Consider the following 26,057-nt stretch of genomic DNA (forward strand, 5'->3'; position numbering starts at 1 on the left):
CTCACTAGAAGATATCAAAGAGGAGGATCTCCAGAAGAGATCCTTCCCCTCTGGTAGCCAGCTCTTAAATAGGTCCAGGAGGGGGGGAGCCTGGCTCCACCCCTTCCGGCAGCACAGGTGAATTGCCTTCACCTGTGCTCCTCTGGCTGACTCATGGCTCACCTCAGGTGATCAATCAGAGGTTCAGGCCGTGACTCAGCAGTTCCCATACACATCTGTAATAAGAAATCTATCAGTACACAGGGCTGTACTTCACAGACCACTTTACCAAAGCCTTTCTGTCCGAAACTGTAATTGGAATAAGAGCTACTTACATTTCCAACCTATATTTTGAGTAGATATTTTGTCCTTGTGTTCTTGTTTGTGGTTCTCCTTGCTCACCTGCAGCTGCTAAACTCTTTTTTTTTCTTTTGTCATGTGTTAGATGTTGTATTTGTATGGCACTGAACCTCAGTGAAGTACACATTTTTTCCCTAGGCTGATTCCAGTGTGTTTTTTGCTTAGTGTAGAGCACTGTTTTTACAGTATCCTTTCTCATTTAACCTCTCAGTTCCATAGGTTATTTGCCTTCTTTTCCAAACTTATTAGTTTGTGGGTTCCATGACGAAATCATACTTGCATTTCAAGTTGTGTTCACAGGGTTGGACATCTACATCATCTCATCTATGATGAGAGAATGCATAATCAGAAAACATGATTGTTTAAATTATTTCTCTGCAGTGAGGAACTCAGACGTTGGTTTCTTCAACAAGAAATGGATCTGTTCCGATATCGCTTCCACGAACTGACTGATGGCCTGAGGCAGAAATTCTTGGATCATGTTAACTTATCATTTGAAGCTGTAAGTGTGTTACTTTCTGGATCTGTATCATGTAGGGTATGCCTGATGCTTTTTAAAATTGTCATTAAGGTAGTTTTAATACTTCTGTTTTAAACATGAAATGTGTACAGTGAAAGATCCAAAACACACAGAACTCCTGAACTTGGAGAATTGTTGTTAAATTGTTGTTCTGAACTTGCAGAAATGAGGGTTCAATGGGGTGTTCAATTTGGTGCTGGAACAAGAGAAACTTTGGTCTACTTCATCAACCAACACTTAACTGAAAACTGTAATTACGAAAGCAAGTTAACAAACAGTATTTCCAAAAGGTTATAGGTGGTATCATAGAACCCAGATTCAAAGAGTACTTAACTCTTAAGAACATTAAAATGAAAGAATGAACTTATGAAATTCTTCAGGAATGTAACTTACTGCGTAATTCTCAATGTGGGTGAAAATAATAGGCTTCTATTGTGCAAGTGTATCTATATACATGGTCGTATGTTTAAGCATGCTAAAATCAGTCGGATTCTGCTTGTTTGTGCATGTTATGGAACTTGCTGAAGGTATAGATGCGTAACCAAAGCTATCATTTAGTTTAAAAAGCTAGTATTACATGCAGTAGTTGAAGAATTTGTGTATAATTTAAAAACAAGTAGTAGTAATATCCAGTTAAGTAAGCTTTAGCACTACACAAACATTATACCCACGCATAAATGTAAATTATAGGACTTAATGTTTGTATGATCCAAATATTTTAGCAAGGGATGAAACTTGAGGGTCTAACTTGCATACAGTTATTCCCCTTGGTGCTGGGAACTTGGTAACCTGTTCACAGAATCACAGAAGGGCCAGGTTTGAAAGGGACCTCAAGGATCATGAAGCTCCAACCCCCCTGCCGTATGCAGGGCCAACGACTTCTCCATTTAACACTGGACCAGGCTGCCCAGGGCCCCATCCAATCCGGCCTTGAACACCTCCAGGGACGGGGCATCCACAGCCTCTCTGGCAGCCTGTTCCAGCACCTCACCACTCTCTCTGTAAAGAACTTCCTCCTGACATCCAACCTAAATCTTCCTTCCCTCAACTTCAAACCATTTCCCCTTGTCCTGCAGTTGTCAACCCTTCCAAAGAGTTGATTCCGTTTCTGTTTATAGGCTGCCTTTAGGTATTGAAAGGTTGCAACACCTTTCACTCTGCAGCCTTCTTTTCTCCATGCTGAACAAGCCCAGCTCCCTCAGCCTGTCTTTGTAGGGGAGGTGCTCCAGACCCCTGACTCTCCTTTGGACCCTCTCCAGCTGTTCTTTGTTGCTACCTAGCTATAGGATGAAATGAAACTTTTTCTGTCCTTGGTTCGTTCTGTTTCCACCCTATTTTGTAAACCTTGAAGAGGTTCATTTTGTGTTAATTTCACAGAATGAGAGAATCATAGAATGGCTTGGATTGGAAGGGACCCCAAGGATCTTCAAGTTCCAACTCCTCCGCCACAGGCAGGGCCACCAACCACCAACTTCTTTTCTGTACAAATGTCCAGTTGTATGCAAATGTTTTAAATACAGCCAATGTTTTATCTTTTTATTTAAGAAGCAATTTGAATTTCACCCATTGAGTACATGCTATGGAGAATATAACTGGCTTCCAAAATTCTGTAAATACTCTTACTCCACAGTTGTGTTCTCCTTACAATCAGCTTCAAAGGTTTTTTCTCTTTTGATTTAAACTCACTGCAGTTCTTTGCCAACTTAGTGAAAACCTCTGGAATTACCAAAACTGTGTAGACCAAAACCTGAAGTTTTTGAGATGATTTACAAAACAGTTCCTGCTGCTACTCAGTGCATTTAACTTCAGTATTTGTGTAAGAAGCCACTGGGACGTGGACATTCTCAAAAAACTGCAAGCTTGATTTGAATGCATCCTTGAGATGCTCTTTTTGAACTGCTTACAGACTGTGTTGTAATCAGTTGTTGGAAATAGCTTTGGCCAATCTGAATTTTTGCTAAGTGTAGAAGATGCTTGGACTGAAGTTGCTCACCCAACTGGAATGCTTTCAGTACTCAACAATGTAATGATTTAACACTCAGTGCTCTGAAATGTTATCCCACCTCTTTATTCCATCATGTGCAGGAGGTAGTACTTATGGTACTGACTGAAATGTCAAGAAAGGAAGAGTGTAAATGCAAAGCAGGAATACAAGTGGGTGAGCAGGAGTGATGGACCTCATTCTCACTGTTTTTTGGTGGTGGTGAGCTGTTATATTTGAACCATGGTATAAAATGGTGGCCTCATATGATTCCCTTGTTGCAACTTTTGTGTATTTTAATTAATTTTATTTTAAACTCTTCTGTAGATGATTATTTTGATGGAGACCCTACTGGAGCCTTTAAAAACTGACACTTTTCCAGTTAGTTATTTGACTGCAAGTAATAAGAGAGAAGTCTACTTGGTGGTATCTGGCCATGTAACTATCTTAATTTATTATCTTCATTTACCTTCTAATGCAATACCAACAGCTTTAAACTAAACAGCTTTATTGCTGCTGGTACTGCATTAGAAAATCAGTGGTTTGGGATTTGTACTTTTCAGGCACTTTAAACTTTGATAGTGATATCTCTTTAAAACCAAAACTGATTCAATTTTGAAGATGATTCTATCTTAAAAGTAATTTGTATGGCTTTCATTAATAGCTTCACCCTCAAAGTTGTGCTTGGGAGCTCAAGCAATTTAGAATTTAGCCTCTGTTTTCTCAGAAAGTAAGTTTTAGTTGAACTCTAAAAAGTGATGTTGTCAATATAAACTTCTTTCCAGTGAACAGAAAGACACTGAAGAAATTGAACATGTTCAGAGGGTTTTGAGTCTATTCTATGCCTTGTGTATGTTTAAAAAAAGAAAAAAAAAGTGAAAGAAAAATCAAGGTTTGAAGGGATTGTGCTGTTATAGGTTATCACTAGATAAAGACCTTTTCACCTGTGGCATGTAATTTTCAGCTCTCAAAGCATGTTAAATAGCCTTTGTGCAAAGTCAGTCACACAGAGAGTACAGGATTTCCTTATGCAGCTCTCAGGGAGAATTAAGTGATGACATTTAAGTATTCAGAGCCCATCAAAGAGGATTTGCAAACACAGGTGTGCACTTGAGATTCACATTAATTTAGGAGATTTAAGCATTAATATCATATTAAAAATGAATAATGACAGCTATGTCAGTTTCTGACAGCGAAAGTCATTAATGTATTTTAAAGATATTTAAAGGGAAATACCCTGATATTTTCAGTGTTATAATCATGGAAGGAGATACATTAGGCTCAAAGCTTTTCAACATAGGGAAAGTATATTAACAGCTTCAGAGGTAAATGACACTTAAGGAGTGAACTGCAAAATGAATTTTTCTTCCTTGCTACAAGCGGTGGGCAGCTGTTTTCTGTTGTTTAATTTAGGAGTAGCTGGTTTGATTTCTGTCAGGTGATGCTGAATGATGTGTTTGGCATCAGCCGATGTTATGGCTGGGTCCTGCTTTCTGCTGTAACTTTTAGCAGTGAGCTTTGTCTCTGCTGTTTTTGAACTGCTGTCCTGCTGTCTTTGAACTGCTTAGTTATCTGCTTGTGAAGGTGTCTTACGTGAATGACTTTGAAGGCTTTTGATAAAATATGAGATAATTTTCTTTTGTCCCAGAGGTCTGTTGTACTGTCAGGCAGTGAGATTGGCTTAGAACTGGTTGTTTTTTTGATATCCATGTGTGCTGTGCTTTTTTTGCTATCAGATGCTTTGATTTGTTGATACATTTTTCCAGGAATTAAATTTGATATCTTGGAGCACGGGATAAAATGTCACTGAAATACAAATTTGGGATAAAGCTTTACATTTTGTTGATTGTCTTGATTGATCTGTTCTCCTGTGACACTTTTTCCATCTTGTCTTTGGATTGTTAGCTTCTTCCTGAAGCAGACACAGTTCCTTGTTGCTTCCACAAGAAATAAGTGTTATCATGACTTAATCTGCCGTGTAAGGTGATGTATAATTGAATTTGGATTCCCTGTAATGCTTCTGTTCTTTATTATTCTGCACATTTCAGAGAGATAAACTTCAAAGTGCAGCATATTTTTTCTTGAATATGTTTTTCTCTGTTAGTATTACCTCTCCACAGAGCATAAAAGATCCAATTTAAATTATCTTAAAAGTCTTTACCACTGAAAAGCCTCTTGAAATTAAAAAAAATATATTACAGCTTCCAGGTTAGATGTCATCATGTTTGGGTAGCTGCCAGTTGTTGGAAAATAAACTATCATAATTTTTTTTTATTGCTGCTATAAAACAGGTTGTCTTAATATAATACTTTGTATCATAGTCATGGGAAGGAACAGCAGATGGGAATATTCAACTGGGGGTGCTGATGCTCTGTTGTGCATCTATTAGCATTTGGGACGGAACAGTATGAACTGCAAAATAAAAGGAACAAGTAGAATTCATTAGTGGAGTTAATTTTTTTCACAGTAGCACTTCTTTGATGTTGCAGTTAAAATACTTTCTATTTTAGCAGCTTTAAGTGCTAGAAATTAAAGTTTAATTTCCATTTTTATGATCAGAGCACTCCTTTGAGAGACTTTCTGATATAACTATTACGCTTTTTTTTCAGTAAGCATTTATTTCAGTGGTGGGGCCGTTGTATAAATATTTGTAGTGTAGCTTCTTGAAAAAATGCTTTGACTGCCTTTTTAAAAGGTATGGAAAATCCTGAAGTCAGATTTGGATTAATGAGAATGGGGCAAGTTTGTGTCCTGAAGAAGACACAGGTGAAAGTAAATACCCAACACTGTGCTGCTCACTGAAAGGTCGTGGCTGTAAGTATTCACTTTGGTGCCAAGTGTATAAACCATACTGTTCTTCTGTTTGGGTTTATTTGAATCCCCTGTCGTACAAAGTTTAACATTTCTTCATTTCCCAAGCAGGGTGAGGGAAACTTTTTTAAAAGCAGAAACTGTCTAGAGCTAAATTTACTGTATGGAAACTTGCATCAAGGTAAAACAGTAACTGTGTTCAAGGAGGCTTGCAGTTTGCACTTATGAAGAAAGTGATTCTGAATTTTATCTTGGTTTCTTCCTCTGGAATCTTATGTTTGCTTGACAACCAACAGTACTTGTCTTCTATATGACAGTAAAGATCAGAAAAGACACGTAAGTGGGAAATAGAGCCTTGTTGTCATTGTAAGCTAAAAATGTGTTCTGCTGCTTGGTTGTGTGCTTAAAGTTGTAATAGAAATAAATTCTGTGTGGAAGGGCTTATGTGAAGGTTAGTTGATTTTAAGTGCTAGAGTTTTAAGGAACGTAATTAAATATATGCTGTCAGCACTTAAAGTGTAACAGGTTACTTTCATTCTAAAGTACTTATTTTCAGAGGAAATAAAAGATTTCTTTTTAATCATTCAAGCTTTGAAAGACAGATTTGATTTCATTCAAGTGAAACCAAGTGGCCTCTTCACTGCAAAGAAAATAGGTTGTTTCTTAAAAAAAAAAAAAATATATATATATATATATTGTTTTATTTATATATATAAATATAATAAATAAATATATATATTTATATATATTGTTTTATATATATATATATATATATATATATATATATATATATATATATATATATAAAAACAATATATTGTCCCTGACAAAGGGAAAAAGGCCTTAGGTATTAGGGAAAGTCCCCAGGAGCCCTCTTTGCTCAAAACAATTGGCAGTGTGGTCCTGCTCAGCCAGTAGGAGGTTCAGGCTCTTGTACTGCAGACCTGGGACTTAGGCCAAATGGCAGGTCTGTTTGCAAAGGAGTGTTGAAGCAATGGTATTTCCAAAGCAGTTTTATTGACTGACTTTAAGCCTTGCTCTTAGCTGATCTTAAAGGGTTTGAGCTGATTTCAAAGCAATGTGAGGTTGTTTTTTTAATGAGTTAGCATTATAAGGAATGTGGAGATGGAGTAAACTTTAAACATTTTAATGCAAATTTTAATAGACTTAGAGCTGATTGCAGTGTTTTCTTACAGCAATTTTTAATAAAGCTTGATGCATAGAAAAATACAGGTATATCTCATAAATCTGAGAGGTGGAATAGTTGAAAGGAAGGAGGGGAGAATGTGCAATTATTTCATGTGCTGGGAGGACGGATGGCCTGAGATCTTTATTTACCCTTCTTTAATGGACCCTTGAACTATAAGCATGACTTAGTTTTCTCCATGATTAAAAATAAGCTTTTTGCTGCAGTAATTCTAGTTGTGGATTTATTTGAACATATGGTGTTGTAATGTAAAGTTGTGGAATTAAATAAGGAATGAATGTGATTGAATAACATACAGCTACTGGGGACGTCCCTTTTCACCTTCGTAAACATAATGAACAACAGTTTATGTGAATTATGCAAAATGCTGATTAAAAGTTTTAATTTAGTAATCATCTCAGTTTCATTAGCAACAGATGCTGATCATCTGCAGAAATCCAAATGGGCCATTATAAGATAATTCCACAAGTCAATTTTAACCAATAAAAGCTAATTAAACTAAAATGTGAACTGTACATTTAAGCTACTCGTGCCCCTTTTAGTGGGGTAGAGGACTATGATTCTTACTGAATAGCTTTGTACAATTCATCATTTGAATTAAAGCAGACTGTGAAGATCTTACCTACGATTGACTTCTTCAGTAATGGATACTACACACACCCTTGCAGCTTTGATTATATGTTCTTTTCCTGCTTTGAAAAGGTCATGTATACTTGGAAGTAAAAGTTGCAGAACGGCTGCTGTAAGAATGAGCTAATGAGTAAAAGCATTCTTAGACTTGATCAAGCTGAAAAAAATGAGATGGATTCAGAGTGTTCTGAACTGCTTCATGTTCTGCTGTAACCTTGGATTTCTAAAAGTGATGTGAAATGGCAGCTCTACCAGAAACAGAGTGGAGAATAGGTGTCTTCAACATGATGGTCTTCAGCTGATTTTAGAAGTGGTGGAATGGTTGGGGCACTGTGTTAACATGCTCTAGCATTCTGTGGTTGACCAGGTGACGCTGAACTACCATTTATCTAATAACTTGAAAATGATGGAAGAATAGCAAGTCCTTACATCATCCTTGTGGATCCTCAGTCCTTAGCAATTGATAATTAGAGATTTTTGTGGAAGAAACTTACTATGGACCAGGAGGATGGTCTCATCAAGTGTGCTCTCTTTTTCCTCTCTTTTGAAATATTTTCATTATTTTTTGGGGGGCCATAAAAAAAGAGAAAGCTGGGAAATAGTGGGTGGACTTATATAATTATTTCCCCCTAATGATATCCATATGTTGTTCAAGAAGAAAATAAATGACAATCAACGCGTTAAGTTTATTTTGTAGTAGTTGAGTCTAAGTGTTTCCGTGATGAGTTTATTCTTCACATAGCAGTGAATACACTAACTTTGTAATGTTTATTTCGTTCCTTTTAGCATAGCACCGTGAAAGCTGATAGGATGGTTTTTACAGTAAATAATTGTACTACAATTTCATTTACTAGTTGCTGTTTTGGCTATAAGCATCATAAAATCCTCTGCAAACACAGAAATACTCTTATCCTGCTAATCCAATGATTGAATCTAGATCAATGCTTAAAATTTAACACTTGTTAACGAGTTTCTGTATAATTCATTTGGCTTTTTTATTTATAAATGGAAGAGAACTTATTGCCATATTTCTCATAAGAATTTTCCTTTAATTCTTCAGTCATGCATGACCCTAATGTCTATGTGATGTTTCTAAGTTAACATGGATAGAATCGCAGAATCATAGAATGGATTGGGTTGGAAGGGACCTTTAAGATGATCTAGGTGCACCCCCTGCTGTAGATAAAGAGACCTCCCTCTAGGCCAGGTTGCTCCAAGCCCCATCCAGACTGCCCTTGAATGCCTCCAGGGAGGGGGCATCCACAGCCTCACTGGGCAACCTGTTCCAGTGTCTCATCACCCTCGCAGAAAAGAATTTCTTCCTAACATCTAGTCTAAATCTACTCTATTCCAGCTTAAAGTTATTTCCTCTTGTCCTGTCGCTACCTGCCCTTACAAAAAGTCCATCCCTAGCTGTTCTGTAGGCCCCCTTCAGGTACTGGAAGGCCGCTATAAGGTCTTCTTGGAGCCTTCTCCAGGCTGAGAGTGGGGCTGGTCTCTTCTCACTGGTGACAGGTGACAGGACAAGGGGAAATGGCCTCAAGTTGTGCCAGGGTAAGTTTTCTGTAAGGGGTAACTCTTTACAGAAAGGGTTGTTAAGCACTGGAATAGGCTCCCCAGGGAGGTGGTTGGGTCACCATCCCCGGATGTGTTTAAAAACCATTTGGATGTGGTGCTCAGGGACATGATTTAGCAGAGGGTTGTTAGATTTGGGGTAGTATGGTTAGGTCGTGGTTGGACTTGATGATCTTTAAGATCATTTCCAACTTGAGTGATTCTATGGTTCTATGATTCTACTTTTCATCTTATAGCATTACACTGGCATATTTATAGACCAAGTTGTCATCTAGCTTATTTAAAAAAAAAATGTATTTCTGAAATATTTGGAGGTTTTTAAACAAGCTTTTATTTTTATAGATTTCTTTATAAAATAATTCTAATTTATTTTAGATTAGTGAAGACCTGAAAAATGAATTGGCAAATGAGCTGTTTATGTCAACTCCTGGCCTCAGTATGACTAAAGTAAAAGAGCAAATGTTCTATAAGGTAAGTTGGAATTAATAAAACGCTGCAAATTTGCATTCTTTTTCTTTCAAAAGTATTCTAAGGTTTTACTGTTATTATACTGACACTAATGAGAGTTCGTCTTTATTATATAAGTAGGAGGGTAGAGGGAGGGACTGGGAATATGGAGGGAGCTTCACCTGTCATTAATGGCTTCTGTTGTCCTTTGTCTTGCCATGAAAAAGATCTTCAGTTTAAACATCTCCCAGACAAATCATTTGGCTTAACAGGCTGACAGACTGTGAGGATGGGGACTTTCTCAAATATCTAAAACTAGATTTAGTTTAACTGTGTTAGTGTGAAATTCTTCTCTTCTTGCTTGCTACTAAAAAGTAAGACGTGTGTAGTATAGCCTGCTGATGGATGGATTTCAACCATCTTTGCTTCCAAGGCCTTTTATATGTAGCTTGCAAGAATGAAAAATTTTGAGATGTCTGAAATTGAAGGTTTACAGAAGCTTAGTTTTAAGTATCAAATCAGTGTTCAAAGCTATGTGATCAGGCTAGGTTGTTATAGTTAGAAATTTTGAGGTATCTCATTTTGCCTAGCTTGCTTACATGTCCTTGAAATTAGATACTGTAAGTAAATGACTTCTTATAAATGAAGTTGGCATTTGCTTTCGGAATCTTTGTGTTTTGCCTGTAGCTTTATTAAAGGACACAGAATAACCTAAAGCCTCACCGGTCTGTTTTGAATCTTAGGGTTGTAGTAATTGTTACTGTGCTTTTTTGCTGTTTCATGGTTTATTTTTATTTTTTTTTCCCCTTTCCCAGGTTGGACTGTCAGATGCTGTTGATCTGTTTAGAGCAAGAAGAGTGTTTATTAAAGATGGATTTGCATTTGTGCCACTGAAGGACATTGATGCTATTGTTTTGAATAACTATAGAAAAAACTTATCTAAAGCACTGGCGGTAAGGGTTCAAGCTTCATTTTATTAATTTTGTGGCATTTAATGGCACTCTTGAACAGAAGCTATTTTGATTTTTAAATTTATTAATTTGGTTTTACCTATGAAAAGTGCTCACATAGCTAAAAGCGAGCAAACAAAAAGACCCTTCATTAGTAAGCTGAGTGTTTCTTACTTTTATTTGACATTTACGATACATACAGCGTTCACTGTAAATAATTTTCTGCTAGAGGATTTAAAAGCTCTTTCCTACATGAAGAGTAATGTGACTGTCTTTATGTCTGTGTTTTAAGTGAGGTTTTGCAACTTTTTTAAAAGAAGTTCTCCCTGCACCCCTCCTCTTCTGTCAGTGAGTGCTAAAGTAAAGAGAAGCAATACGAAGTTGGAGGTTGTCAAGCAAAAATAGGTCTTCGTTGTATGAATGCTGAAGTATCAGGGGATGCCTATGGTTAACACTGTATGTAAATTGGTAATAATGCAGTGATCAGTGTAAGAATTGCTAGATTTATTATATTCAAATCTTCATAGGGTTTACAAGACAGTCATCACTGCAAAATCTTTGTTTTATTAGGATTTGATGATTAAAGACCATAATATTGTGATAATGCAAATTAGATTCAAATGATATTTCTAAAGATTGGCTTGTCTTCTCTGAGTAGTATTTAATCTCCTGCGAGTCAGTTTGCCTCTGGCAAACAGTCTTGGCTTTTGGACTGGCTGTTCAAAGCTTCTAAATGACAAAGCATTCTGAATATAGTCAAAAGATGGTCTTTCAGACACGTAGGTATGAGGTATCTTTCTTTATTGTTGTCTTTAGTAGTTCAGTTCTTCAGTGATAAAGAAGAGCTCTTTGCTAACAATTCTTTGAGATGTTATTGATTATGTGTGCTGTGTGTTGTGCTTCTGGGAGGTTCTTTGGTGCTATCCCAAGAAATTGCGTGCACGCATTTTTGAAAGGACTTAGCATATACAGCAGTTATTTAATACCCCTCTCTTCTTAAGGAGCTCTGAAGCTGTTATACTCTGAGGCGTACTAGTGCTAAAGGTACTGTTCTTAGGTCACCAAAACACTGAGAGTTTGGAGTGTTGGCCTTGCCTCATCACATTGCTGGCTCAGCCCACTGCCTACACGTGTTACGGGGTAGATCTAGCCAGGTTTCTAAAGGAAGAGTAATAAAATGTGAATGAAATGAAAGAGTGAATGCTGTTGATACTGGCATTTGAGAAAATGGTGAATACCTCATAATACATACTTTCAAAAAGGCTTTACGTTGAAGGGAGTGTATAAATAAGAGGGAGAATGGCTGTTTACAAAGGTGGATAGTGATAGGACAAGGGAGAATGGTTTTAAACTGAGGCAGAGGAGGCTTAGGTTGGATATTAGGAGGAAGCTTTTCACCCAGAGGGTGGTGACGCACTGGAACAGGTTGCCCAAGGAGGCTGTGGATGCCCCATCCCTGGAGGCATTCAAGGCCAGGCTGGATGTGGCTCTGGGCAGCCTGGTCTGGTGGTTGGCGACCTGCACGTAGCAGGGGGTTGAAACAAGATGATCATTGTGGTCCTTTTCAACCCAGGTCATTCTGTGATTCTATGCCTTTGTCCCTGGCACAAATTAATTTTGGTCACATTTATGCTTCACTTGCTTACTTGTCAGCCCTGTGAAGCAGTCATGTGTGTTTCATCCTTTTTAAAAACATGTTTAGTGTTTCAGTTATGCATCTGTTCTTCAAAGCTCTGTCACAAGGGGACAGTTAATACTCTTGAGAGCCTCCTTGACAGTTGTACATGCAACTCAAGTTCATTATTTGTGCAAAATCAATAATGTAAGGACCTTCTTTCTGTTTTCTCTCGCCCATTCATTGGTAAATAATTTTGTGTCTAATAATGACTAACAGTAGAAAGCATAAATATTTTCTGTTGTACGTTTCAGATTAGCTCTACGTTTTTTTTATAACATAAAGCAAACTTTTATTAATTCAAATTGCATTGTATTTTATTCATGAGAGTTTTACTGAGTTTAAGCAAACACACTTTTCTGCAGTAATGTTATGTTGCATTTGATGTTAATTTCAGTTATAGTGATGTAGAGAACTTGGGTTTTGAAATTATTAGTAGTGTTAAATGTCCTTTTTTGTGGATAATTGCTTTAGCCTCTGATTTCTTGAAATCAGGAGATTCTTCAATGAAGGTGTGGGTTAGGGCTGCTGCTCGGAATATCAGACCAATATCTCAGATGTGTTAAATTCAATACTGCACAATGAAAGGTGGTTTAAAAAAAAAAAAGTACAGAAGTGGCACAAAAGGGAAAAGAAGAGGCTTTTGAGTCATTGGTTTGCCTTAATGCTGCTATGGCAGTTTTGTAACTTGTTTGGACTAGAGTTTACACTGAGCAACCTTTGTCCTCTGCACTTTCAGCCTCATGTAGTGAGCTGAACTGGCTGTAGGGATGGCTGGTATCTCCCACGTGGTGGAGGTGTTGCAGCACTTAGCGAGAGCTGCCATGCCATGTCTCATCCCCAGAAATGACATTATCTTTGAAAATGCATTTAAGGCTTTTTGAACTGCTCTTCTTGTAGTACTACTTAGTACTTAGTGTCAGATATAGACTGTCTTCCTGCGTGGTTGAACAGAAAATCCTTTTTATAGATAATGTTTTTAGGTTGAGCATGTGAAATGCTATATTTGGTTATTAAAAGAACAGTAGTAGTCATGACTAAACCTGTCTATTATGTGTGCTTAGCAAGGTGCTGGCAGTGGGGCTTTGTGCTCCTCAGTGAGGCGAGGCTTTAAACCAGAAGAGGGTAGCTGTGCATTAATTATGAGGAAGAAATTCTTCACTATGATGGTGGTGAGACACTGGCACAGGCTGCCCAGAGAGGTTGTGGATGCCTCCTCCCTGGAAGGCTTTAAGGGCAGGCTGGATGGGGCTTTGAGCAACCTGGTCTAGAGGGAGGTGTCCCTGTCCGTGGCAGAACCTAGGAACTAAGTGATCTTGAAAGTCCCTTCCAACTCAAACCATCTTATGGATTCTAGGTTTGTGTGTGTCTTTTTTTATCTTAATATCTTACAGTTACAGTGTTACTCTTGAAAGAATGTTTTAGGTTTTAGTGCTTGTTAAACATAACTTATTTGCAGATCAACAAACGCTTCTGAACGTAAACAGTTCCATTTTACACGAGTTCTTTCATTGTCAGTTTAAAGAGTACTTTGCAAAGATCTGCAATTATTTTGGTTGGCAATGGCTGTACATTACAATCAGAGTCAGACAGCAGTCTTTCAGAAGGGCTGTCAGATCTAAACAGCCATGATTCCCCCACCCTACAGTTATCAGTTGAAGTTACAGCTTGGTTGGTCTTTGTATTATAAATCCACTGCAGTAAGTTGCTTTTGTGAAAATATTTTGTGAGAATGTGATGTAAGATTAAACTTTCTGCAAATGAAATTAAATAAAAATAGACTCCGATACTCTAAGAAATTGAGATTCTAATCCTGATAAATACCATTTTAACAGGATGTGCAGTTTTATATACAGTTTTACTGGCATGTGTTACAATACATTTTAATAGCATGTGTTTCTTCTTAACTTGCTAAGAGCTCGGTTTTATGTTGCAGTATGACCTTGTTAATTTGTTTGGATGTCTGCAAGTCAATTTTCTAGATTTTGGGGGTTGAGCACAAAGACTTCACTGGCTTTTTCTAATTTTGATGTGGTTTTTGTTTATTCCTCTCTCTTCTTGGGATTAATGTTTGAAACTGTTAGAAATATTGATGGCGTTGCTTTCATTTTTACTAATATTTGTGATGATTTGTCTTTTAAAACAAAACGTTTGTCAAACATAGTCTTTTGGTTTGTATATGCTGTATATTCCAAGAACCTCCATTCAGGTATGGCATGCATAGCACCATCTGTTAAACGGTTTCTTCCTAAAACACCTGTGCTTTCAAGCAGTGAAGCAGAAGGCTTTGTTCCATGGCATTAATGTTGAGAAAGTATGATTAATGATGCTCTTGCCACTTGAAATTCATTTCGGGTATTGTGTTCCCAGTGCTAAGTAATTCCCTATAACATAAATGGATGATTTTTATAATATGTGCCTACAAGGTTAGTAAGGTAATAACTTTGGCACTGCAGTGTAAAACGTGATTACATTCATTCTTGTCCTCTGCATTTCCCAGATAAAAGCATTTCTGTGAGTTTTGCAGGGAAGCAGCTGCTCTTCATTTCTTCGTGTTTTATTGTAAGGTTATTGTGCAAGGCATAGTTCTGCTGAAGAAAATGGTGATGTGTGGAGTGGCAGAAACAAAATTAAAGGAGGCAACTTGAGTGTGTACTTGTGTGTCAGGAAGAACGTAAACCTTCAGAATGGTGAAAGCTACTAGACTTTTCTTTGTGGCTGCTTTTCTGTAAAGAGTTAAAACTCTTCAGTTGTCCTTTTGTTGTTGATTATTTCTCTGAAATCATCAGTTTTATCTCTATTGCAGTGCATATGTTTTAGTGACCATATAGCTTGCTAGCATAAAGTAATTGTAAGTAAAAGTAAGTGATGTTAGAATTTGAAATGAAATTTCAATGCATTCAGTATTTTGTCTTCACGTTTGTTCTGTCTGTTCCTTGCATCTACTGCAGAGTACAGCTTTTTTGTTAATACTTTTGCTGTCAAAACTATTGGTATGATCCTTGGATTATCCTCTTTGGTTTGATTTGTACTGAAGCAATTCTGTCTCCAAATCATCTATGGTGTGTTGTGGTAGTAAAACTCATACAGCAGAATGCATGGGATTTGAAACATGTGGAAGGCTTCCTTAACTCTTAGCCATTCCTTGGATTACAGAAAAATTGTTTTGGAATGCAGTGCAAAAGTAGGAAATGCAATTTATTTATATTTTGTACAACAGTGTTAGTAACCTAGGAATGCTTCAGTTAATATAGTACCTTTTATAATGCTACAGGACAAGAATTTATTAACATGCTGGCAGCAGTAACTTGAGAATGATGCACTCAAGTCAGTAAGAAATAACTGTAGTGACATGTGAGGTCAATAAATAAAACCGAGTGTGTCTTTCTGTATGACTTTCTGTTAGAAATTTAAGTTTCAACAAAGCTAACTAAATCCCACTTACTCTAGTGGGGATTTGAATTTTCCACCACTCTACATCAGATGATTCATTTTTGAGATCCAACTTTCTCCAACAAGAGAAAGGCCACTAAAATGATCCAAGGATCATTTGATATGAGGACAGCTGAGAGAGCTGTGGCTGTTCAGCCTGGAGAAGAGAAAGCTGCAAAGTGACCTGATAGTGGCCTTTCAGTATCGAAAGGGGGGCTACAGGAAAGAAGGGGACAGTCTCTTTAGCAGGGTTTGTGGTGAATGGGACAAGAGGAAATGACTTCATGCTCAAGGAGAGTAGATTTAGGTTAGATACAAGGAAAAAGTCTTTTCCAGTGAGAGTGCTGAGGCAGTGGAATAGGTTGCCCAGTGGTGTTGTTGATGCCCCATCCCTGGAGACTTTCAAGGTGAGGCTGAGTCAGGCCATGGGCAGCCTGATCTAGCTGTGGTGTCCCTGTTCCCTGCAGGAGGGTTGGACTAGATGGCCCTCAGAGGTCCCTTCCAACTCTAAGGGTTCTATGATTGAAATAGCTTACAGGCTTTATAAATGGTTCAAGTGGTACGATGTAGCTTCTGCTGCAGTGAATGTTCGGTCATTAATTTTTATTTGCTGCACTGAATATTTGCATACAACTGCAGATTTCTGTAAAGGAGCATAAATCTTGGATATTCTTTGTCTAAAGGGGTTTGTTAAGAGCATGTAGTTGGTAACAAACTGCTCTTAGAAGAGAACACTTACTGGGCTGAGTCAGTAGATTCTTAAATTGGTTGTTGAAAAGTACTATTGCTACCTCACTGGGGCATTTGAACAGATGTGGTCAAGTCCCGATCCTTAATTGTTTGACATCTCTTAAGGGTCTGCTGGATTTGTCCTAAGTTTGACTTAAACTCTCCCAGATCTTAGACTAAATTTCCCTTTTCTGTAGAGATAGTGCTCTTGCCTGTTTGCTTTTTCACTCTAGCAATTCATTTCATTGCTTCTGTTGGAGAAACTAAAATTTCTGAAAGCTTTGTGGAGTATGTGGCCTTGCCCATTTCTTAAAACTGGACTTTTGCTGCTCCGTTTCATCATCCTTTCTGATCTGCTATTCAGTACTTCATAGAAATGTATTTTTTCTTTTGTTTCTCTTCATTACATTTGAGTGCTCACTCTGCGTTTGCTTTTCAAAATAATTCTTGCTGTGCTTGCTAGCTAAGAGCTGTTTGGAAGTAAGGGGGAGAGGAGTATTTTGGAAGATTTGCAGTGCAAGCCTCAAAGTCATGAAAAGCCCACAGACAGAGCAGGGGTAGATGGATGCACCTGCATTCATCACCGCGATTTTTCATCATCTCCTGTCTGTAACCCGTGTTTCTCACCATCCTTGATTAGATGTTAGATTCCAGATAGCGTATCGCACATTTGCATAAACTTAATCTACAAGTATCCCATGTTTCACCTTTTTAATAAACAATTTTTAATAGCATATCAAATAGGATGCTTGTAGGACTTGTTGCAAATAGTGTTGATGAAATTACAAAGTCTTGTAGCTGCTGAAAGCAGTATGTACAGTGAGTGTCAGGTTAGGCATTTAAGAAAGAGCTGGAGTTGTGCAAGTTACTAGACTTAATCTGTAAGCTATTTTAAGACCTAAGTTAAGCTGTAATGTCTTAAATTTTGGTTCAGCTCTATCTGTGTAAAGCAAACTTTGCAGGCAAAGAGAAGAAGGCTGTAATCACTGTAGAATGTAGAGGAATAAGAAGATGTTTTAAGATGTTTCATGTGAGCTCATGGAGCAAGCAAAGAGAAATAAGTTAAATCTCCCTAGAAATTGTGAACTGACTTTCAGTTATGTGGTGGTTTTTTGTTTTTTTTTCTTTGCATGTTTCTCCTTGTAACACAGAGAGAAAGATTTCCCAAGCTAGTGAATGTATATTATATATGAAACGTTGATGTGTTTTGGCCATTCTTACTGATGATAAAGATCGTCTGACTATCAGGGAAGGTCTAAAGGTTAAACACGTTCTTTTTAATCGGCAGGAAGAATGGGAAACTGCCATAGCTTAAAGTGAAATAAATTGAACAACTGACTGTCATATCGGATGACATGAGGTTAATGCAGTATAGAACCTTTCCACAGGTTGGAGCACTTCTCTTTTAAGCAGCAAGCAAAAGAAGAACATTGAAGTGTGCAGAAGTCTTATCTCAGAAGTGCCTGTACCAAGAATTCTTTAAAAGAAGTTCTTCTGTAAGACTTCTAAAATAAACACTAATAGTGAGCTTTTAAGAAAAATCTTTTCAAACTTGTCGAATAGTTCATTTTGACTTTTAGATATAGATAAAATGAATATTTTTTTTTTAGAAATATGGGTCACTGTCAGTGTTGCTACAGCTGGGTGGTTTCATTTGTGTGGCTTTTCCTGCAAATTTTCACAGAGGAGTTCATCTGTTAATATATTTCTTCTGCAAATAATTGCTGCATGTGTGTTCTAGAGAAGAAATGGAACTTTGTGGAATGTCTCTTTAAAGAAGATAATTCGTCAGAATAATTTTTGCTGGTAATAGGAAGGTAAGGAATGTTGTAGAGACAGTGAAATTGAACAGAATTTTATTATTAAAGTGGCCAAGCTTGCTGCAGCAGCTTCAAGAAAATACAGTGATAGATTTAGTCAGAGCCACAGTAAATATTTTAAAAATTGAGAATGCTGTGTAAAAACATCCTTGGGTCTTACAGGCAACCTGTGCTGGCCTCATGGAAATCATTGAGCGCTGCCTTCCTGTTTTGTGTCCATCTCTCCTGTCTGCTGATGCCTCGCTAGCATTAGGGAATAGGCCAAACAAACAAAAAGCTCTCATATGCACGTTCTGCAGTGAAAATGGGTTTGGAAAGGTGACAAAGGAATCTTAGTATCAGGAGAGTCTCCAGATACAAGTGAAAAATATGCTCTGTAGGTTTTGAAAGGACACTGAATTAGCTACTCGTTGTCTGAATTATGGCTCAGTAGAAAATACGGTGAAATACCACAAAATAGATGAATGCAGATATGTAGCTTTGGTTTATAGGTAGCTTGTGAAATATCTTTTTTATTATAATTATCTGTAAACAAATTCCATTTTGTTTAAATACTCTCAGGGCTGATGCTTAAATAATCTGTTTGTTCAAGGCAAATATCAGAAGGGAAAGTTATTTTAATCATCTGCCATGAGTTGAGCAAAGTGACATGATTTGTTAATGACTGCAGCCTTTGTTTACATAGGTACATACTGATGTAAGGGACTACATTTTGATGTAGTGCTTAAAGCTTCTTATATAATAGGAAAAACTCAACTGCTGGCTTTTTGTTTTTTTTTTTTTGTTTTTTTTTTTTTTTTCCCTATTTATTCTGCTAAAAGAAATTGAAGGTTCTGAGGTTCTGTTACCAGCTTTGTTGCCCTCCTTAAAGTTAGGGCTTCTTACTTCAACCTTTCAATGGATAGGTGATTAAAAAAATAAATAAAATTCTCATCTGAACTTTTGACCTGGGAGGAAGAAAGAGGTGTTTTGGATTATCTGTTGTGTATTTGCCTATGTTTAGACTTGGGAGTAAAGCTTAATTTTCAGTCAGGACAGGTGCTAGTGGAAAACTATTAGGTGTTGCAGTTCAACTGCATTGTTAGATAATTTGTGGTAATGCCTGAAATAAAGGCAGAGAGATGCTCAGAGTAGTAATTAGGGGGCTATTAATAATGAAAGTTCTTCTGAGCTGCAGTTCTTGAAGTCAGCATTGTGACTGGATCTGTGATTTTTGAGCAACAACTTATAGCTCAAAGGCAAGGTTAATTCTTGTGAAGTACAGGCCACGGTCTGCTGCCTGCCTGCCTGTTTAAAAACCTGTATTGTTTCAGGAGCTGATGCTGAAATGCCTCAATTCGGTTGATGCAAAGAATACATTACGCAAAGCCTGAGCCATAAACCTGCGTTCTGCTCAGAGGGATAAAACGTAGCTGAGGAGTGCTGGAGAATGAAAACCTGTCCTGGTCTGTGCAGGATTCTCTGTCAGCGTTGGCAGCCGTGTGCAGCAGTTTATGAAGGTCACTGTGAGCATTTCTTTCAGAGGGAATCTTTTCCTGTTCCTCAGGCATGAATTCCATTACAAAGTAGTAGCAGGGTATAGGATATTTGCAAATAAATGCATTTTCTTAAATTTCCCATAATCTGCTTTGCCTTTACGACACTATCTGGAAGCCACAGAGTAGCATTCCCAGGAATAGAAAAGACTTTACATGTGTTAAATATATATTTCACCATATAAATACACTGTTTTGTATAGCGGATAGTAAAATGCTTTTATGTAGCAAGTGATTTGTTCTAGCTCAAGACACTTAATATTTTCTTGTGAATATTAGGTGTGACTATCGAAATCTGAGTCATTGGCACTGAGAGCTTCGTAGGCCACTGATAGCTGTTCCTACAGCCAACTTAAATGACACTTAGTCCCAGCCACAGTGGGACTGAGTTTGATGAGATGCAGTTTGGCTTCTGTTATCCTTCTTCTTAAACTTCTGCGTTAACCACTGTTTGTGTGTAGTGTAGTTTCTGCCTTAACAAGCAGCAGGCTCAGCATGAGCTAGTTGAGTTGCTTGGCAGAGAAGAGATTTGTCAATATCTTGGGCTGGATCAACAGAACTATGTTAGATAAAAAGGATCACCTTTTATTTTGCACTCATTAGACTGCCTCTAAAATACTGCACCCAGTTTTGGGGCTACCATTACCAGACAAATGCTGGGACAAGTTTAATGCAATTCTACATTTTCTGCCTTCTGCTGACAAAATTGAGCCTGTTGTTTGACAGACTTTCAGGTCTTTTCCAAAAGAGCTGTTCCCAAAGAGTTGGCCGCCAGCCTGTAGGGACTTACTTTATCACAGAACTTTTCAGTTGTCTCTGGTGAATTTCACAGAATCCTTAGAGTTGGAATGGACCTCTAGAGGCCATCTAGTCCAACTCCCCTGGAATGAACAGCAGCACCACAGCTAGATCAGGTTGCCCAGCCTTGTCTTGAAAGTCTCAAAGGATGGGGCACCAACCACAACACTAGGTTACCTGTTCTAGTGCCTCACCACCCTCACTGTTAGTTCATGAGGGTCTTCTCAGTCCATTCCTCCACCCTGTTTAGATCGTCCTAAAGGGCAGCCCTCCTCTTTTGTGTATTGATTGTGCTCCCCAGTTTGTTGCGAATGATCCTAATAAAGATGTGTTTTGTGTAATCAAGGTAATCAATAAAAACATTGAACAGCATAGATTTTGGGGTAGAGGCTTGAGGAACTCTGCTTGTAACTGACCTCCAAGTTGAATGGGGCCTTTGGCAGCCTGATGTAGTGGGCGGCAACCCTGCTCATATCCAGTTCCAGGGGTGTGGAACTAGGTTGTCTTTAGGAACTCTTCCAATCTAAGTCATTCTATGAAATAACCAAGTACAGATAGCGGGTGACTTTTTCTGATGTGTGCCCAAAAGTGCTTGCAAGAAGACATGCTCTGCAGTTTTCTCAGGGTCTAAAGTAAGGCTGACCAGCCTTTTTCCCCAGCCATCCTTATTGCTCTTTCAAAATATGGGTGCAAGACTTGCTGCTTTCAGGTCAACAGGATCCTCTCCTGATCATAGTGGCCTTTCAGCAATGATTAGAGCAGGCTCACAGTGTCAGTTCTCTCAGCACCCTCAGCTGTGTTCCATCACACTTTATCAACTTGTGTGACAGGAGATTGCTTGGTAGATTGGTAGATCCTGTGCTCAGTCCTTTTTGACTGCATGGTCATTCTCTTCCTTGACTAATCTCTGAGGCATAGAGAACTCAATAAAGATGAGCAGAAAACATAGAGGGTAGAATTGCTCTGTAAAATGCGTTTGTATTAAATACCTGTCTCTAATTTGCAGCAGTAGTCTTTGAAGTTAAAATAGTTCAGAACTAATTAATTTCTTTTATTTTTGGAAACTATTCTTTTTTTTTTTTTTTTTTTTTTTTAGTTGTTTACTGTGTCCTGCCACTTAGCAAATACTATTAAACGAAGCAGTTTTAGTATTACTTGGAAATAGTTTTGCATGCTTGGGCTAAAACAGTTCCTCTATATTCATGATATTCAAACTGCAAAGCGTGGAAACTGCTGAATACTTCTAGGTAATTGTCAATTTTTCAGTTAGCTTGTAAAATGTTTTAAAACAAAGCTTTTTTAAAGTCTTTGTTTAGTTCCTTAAAGAGAACTGAATGAAAGTATCATTTTCTGCATTGAGCTTGAATTTAAGGAACCTTTCAGAAAAGCAGATACAAACCCAGAGAGAATGCTGAAGTTAAATGCTTTGTATCAGTTTTTCCTCCAGGTCATTGCAGCACCACAACTTAGATCTTCCAGGTGTTTTGCTGTTGAATTTGGAATAAATTATTGTGTCTCTGACAGTTTGTTGGCCGTCCTACTTCTGATCAGCACAAAGTTAATGCTTGAGGCTTGGAAGAAGGTTCTAGCTTGCTGTTGCATTTAATCTGGCCTGAAATCAGACTGTCAGTGCATTCCTGTAAGGGTTTTTGCCAGGCTTGTGATCGTTACCTGTGCCTATTAGCTGGCCTGAGGGGCTCCACCTGCACCTTGTGGCCTTAGCCATCAGAGGGCATTGCAGGAGTACTGAAGGAAGGAATGCGGAGCTTTTGTGCCTCTCTGTGCAGCAACTGTGCGCTATAGAGAAGGTAAAGGCACGAGACTTAAGTTCTTAATTCTAAAGAAAAATATGTAATGCAGAGTGGATGTAAATGAGGTTGATTTTATTCCATTCATATACACCAAGTGCTGGTAAGCATTTCACTAAATGTCATTAATTTTCAGTTCTGTGATTAATTTTTCTGCATCTGTCAGTGTGAACAAAAGTTTTAAAAAATAGCTAACATAAAAATTCTAGAGATGTCTTAATAGTAGCCTCATGAATCTGCTTGCTTGTCATTCCCAGTTTTGATGTATTTATAATATTTAACCCATTCTGGTTTTTAATTTACTATATCAAATGTATGCTTGACGATTTCAATTTTTATTCCTGTCCTGTTGGTGCTATGACTGTATCTTTGAGTCATGAGACTTCTTGCCATAAGGTGTAGTAACATCAACTAAAGCTGGTGTCAAATTATAAACAACCACTTGTGTTTTTCTCTTTAATTGTTGTCTGGCCTGCTAAGCATTGCTTTTTATGGGCCATTCCTATTCTTGTTTGTTCTCCTTAGTGTCTTAGTTAACTTTGTTAACAAATGAACAGTTTGTTCATTTTGAAAGATCTAGACTACTATCTTTTGTATTGTTTAAAACTGTTACTTGGGTATTTTCCTTCAGTATCCTTCTGGGCTCCCTCAATATCCTGAGATACTCTGTGCTGCAGTGTTATTATTGCTGATGCATTGTCACCATGGATGTCTGGCTGTAAGGAACATCCTGCATTTGGATCTCTGTTCATGACCTTGAAGTTGCTCTGGTCATCTCACCCAGAACTTGTAATCTAGACAGTTTTTAAGTAGCTGAAGGTGTGTGTGATATTCCTTCAAATTGGAGCACATTGGATTTCTACAGATAGCATTTCACCAGTTGGGTGTACTGCAGTTGAGAATTGTATGAAGAACTCAAACTGTTGTCGATGCTTTAGTGTTACGATGCTTCTTTCCTCAGTCTCAGATTGCTTTTTTTATTCCTGTCATGAACTGATATGAAATTGTGTGTCATGTTTCCTTTAGAAAAGTCAGACATGTTATAGATTTTAGCTAATACCACAAGATTGTGTCCAAGACTTTTCAAGCAGAGGATGTGACATTAATATCCCCAATTTCTGAGCTGTTTGGTTTTTTCACTGAGCTGATTTCCAGTCCCTTCTTCAGCACATCATGATCAGGAAAGACCTTTACTCATAGAATTTGCCAAAGGTGTTCAGTTTTAAACAAGTCATATTGGGTCATGCTGGCAACTGAGCAGGTTTCTTAAAGCTTGAAATAACCTTTTTTAAGAGTTGAGCATTAAAGCTGATCTATTTCAGCGTTTGATGTGTTTGTGCATACTTGTGTACAGCCATGTTTCCACATTCATTATGATTGCACACTGAAATAGTCACTGTTCCTCATTCTGATACCTATATAAGAATTTTTCCATGAAATCGGGGTTTTCTTTAGCTTTTCTGTTGATCTCTCCTTGGGTGATCACTTCATGTAGCTTCAGTAGGCATAGAATTGCAGAATGGCTTGGATTGGTAGGTACAAACTGACTTGTTCCAGTGATCTTTCTCATGCTCAGTTTTGGTAGTCATTGCTACAAAGTTGTACATCTGTTTTTCCAAATACTTTATTACTTTCTAACAATGTTTGTGAAACCAGATCTTTGTTCACTCTGCCAATAAGAATATTTGAAATCAGCTTACCAAGGCAACTTAAAAATAATGTGTTAACGATAAAATCTTATTTCCCACAGACTTGTGTCCTGTTTGGATTCTGCTTGTCAGATATGTCTTACGTTGCATTGCGTGTTTCCCACCTGGCAACAAATCAATTTCTGTAGTAGGCTTAAACACAAAAAAAATCCCAACCCAAATCCTAAGTACAACTCTAAGCACAGATGCCTACCGTAACAACAACAACAAAAAAGCCCCGATAATGAAAAATTACACTGCTTACTCTCTGTATAGCCAAAGCTTTAAGAGCTTACTGCAGAGGTAACAGAACTAGCTGCATACGGAGCTGGAGATAATAGAGCCACATCTCTGTTATGTCATGCTGTGTCTGATAGAAGTAGAAAAAAGTGGTAACAGTTGTAGTTCCATGCTGGCATAATAATTTTATCCTTAGGGTTTGTGGTAGCATCTCTGAAGGCTGTGCTTGTCGAGCCTCTATGGAGGCAGCTATGTTTTGAACGTGAGTCTATGTACAGTGGTTTTATTGCTTATGGAGTTGAATGTAGTGCAGATGTGGTTCTGATTTGCTTTCGGTTTATCTAATTCAAATGAGAATATAAATTCAGTTTGTCTTGTGCTTCTGGAGTGAGTTGAAACCCTCTTACTGCTGGTGTTCTACTTGGTAAGCCCATTAAGTGGTAGAGGCTAAAATAACAAAATACATCTGTTTGGAATGTGTTTATCTGCTGGTGTTTGTGTATTGTTGTCTGTTTCTTCAGTTGTCCACCCTTGTGACAAGACAAAGCAATAAAACATCCTTGAAAAATATTTGACATGTTTTTTGACATAATCTATCTGTAAGCAACACATCTTGTATAGCTCAGTTCAGCTGTTTACCTCTGGTAATGAAGTTTCCTCATGCAATTTGTGGCAATCTTTCTCAAAGTAACTAATGAGTACTTCCTTAAGAGCAGACCTGGCTTTATAAATCATAACAACAAGCTCTTAACAATAAAACGTGACTTTTGTTAACAACTTGCATTTATAAACAATATTTGTGATGCTTGAGTCAGAGAATGTTTCTGTGTTATCTGTTCTCATATTCAGAGCTGAATGGAAGATATAACCAACCTCGTTACAATCCAGTTATGCAGCATTAGATTAGAAGACCTATATGGGTTTCTGGAGATTCAAGCACCTGGCAATGGGCATGAAAAATCCATCTCGACTTACTAACTGAAAGCTTTTGTTCATGAAGGGCATTACCAGATATACTTCTTTGTTATTCAGAAGATAAAATTTATTTAGCTGCAAGATGAGTTGAAATGTTGTGAGTATACAAAATGATTCTAAACCAAGTATAGTACTGCATTGTGTGAGTTGAAGCAAAGATATTTTAAACTTTCCAAGTTAGACCTAATTAATTATTTCTTTCTGCTTCCAAAAGAGTTAATTGGTTTTTTACACAGTTCATTGAAATGCTTGTAATCTCTACCTGAAAAGGAACTATACTATTATATGTTTCAAATTTGTATGTTCAGGCATTTTTGTTTTACTATTTAAAACATGAATCAAAAGAAAATGCTAACTTGGGAAAATGAAATAGCTCTCAATACAGTTATTGAATTTACTAATAATTTAAAGTTGATTATAACTGCTGCTGCTGCAGTCAGACTGTTGTTGTGGATGGGGCAGATTCATTTAGTGTTTGAATGGTGAAGTTCTGAATGTGCCATTGCTCTAAAGCAAGATTTACCTCATAAAAGAAAATCAAAAACGTTCTCAAATAACTTAGTTTCCTGGTTTTTGAAAGAAATGCTTGTTTCTTTTGAGCATGTGAGGACTGTTGTGCAAAGCTAGCAGTGTAGAAGATGAATGCATCTTTATCTTTTCATTAAAAGAGTGATGGGATGAGGTGAGATGGTTTCAAATTAAGCAAAGGGAGATTATGCCTGGATGTAAGGAGGAACATTTTTTTTTACAGTCAGGGTAGTGAAGCACTGGAGTAGGTTGCCTGGAGAGGTGGTGGATGCCCTGTCCCTGGAGATATCCAAGGTCAGGCTGGATGGGGCTCAGAGCAGCCTGATCTAGCTGTAGGTGTCCCTGTTCATTGCAGGGGAGTTGGACAGA

General features: G+C 37.7%; 1 protein-coding gene across 2 annotated transcripts in view; it reads left to right on the forward strand.

Moving 5' to 3' along the window:
• The window catches only part of PRIM2 (DNA primase subunit 2), an 85,726-nt gene that overhangs the window by 4,509 nt on the left and 55,160 nt on the right, over positions 1-26,057 (forward strand). For both annotated transcript variants that reach the window (XM_048936405.1, XM_048936407.1), the window contains 3 exons: positions 721-841; positions 9,439-9,534; positions 10,326-10,463. In XM_048936405.1, coding sequence (XP_048792362.1) covers positions 721-841; positions 9,439-9,534; positions 10,326-10,463 — 355 coding nt within the window. The remainder of the gene's footprint in view (positions 1-720; positions 842-9,438; positions 9,535-10,325; positions 10,464-26,057) is intronic.

Source organism: Lagopus muta, chromosome 2, assembly GCF_023343835.1.
Source record: "Lagopus muta isolate bLagMut1 chromosome 2, bLagMut1 primary, whole genome shotgun sequence".
In the NCBI taxonomy this organism is placed as follows: Eukaryota; Metazoa; Chordata; class Aves; order Galliformes; family Phasianidae; genus Lagopus; species Lagopus muta.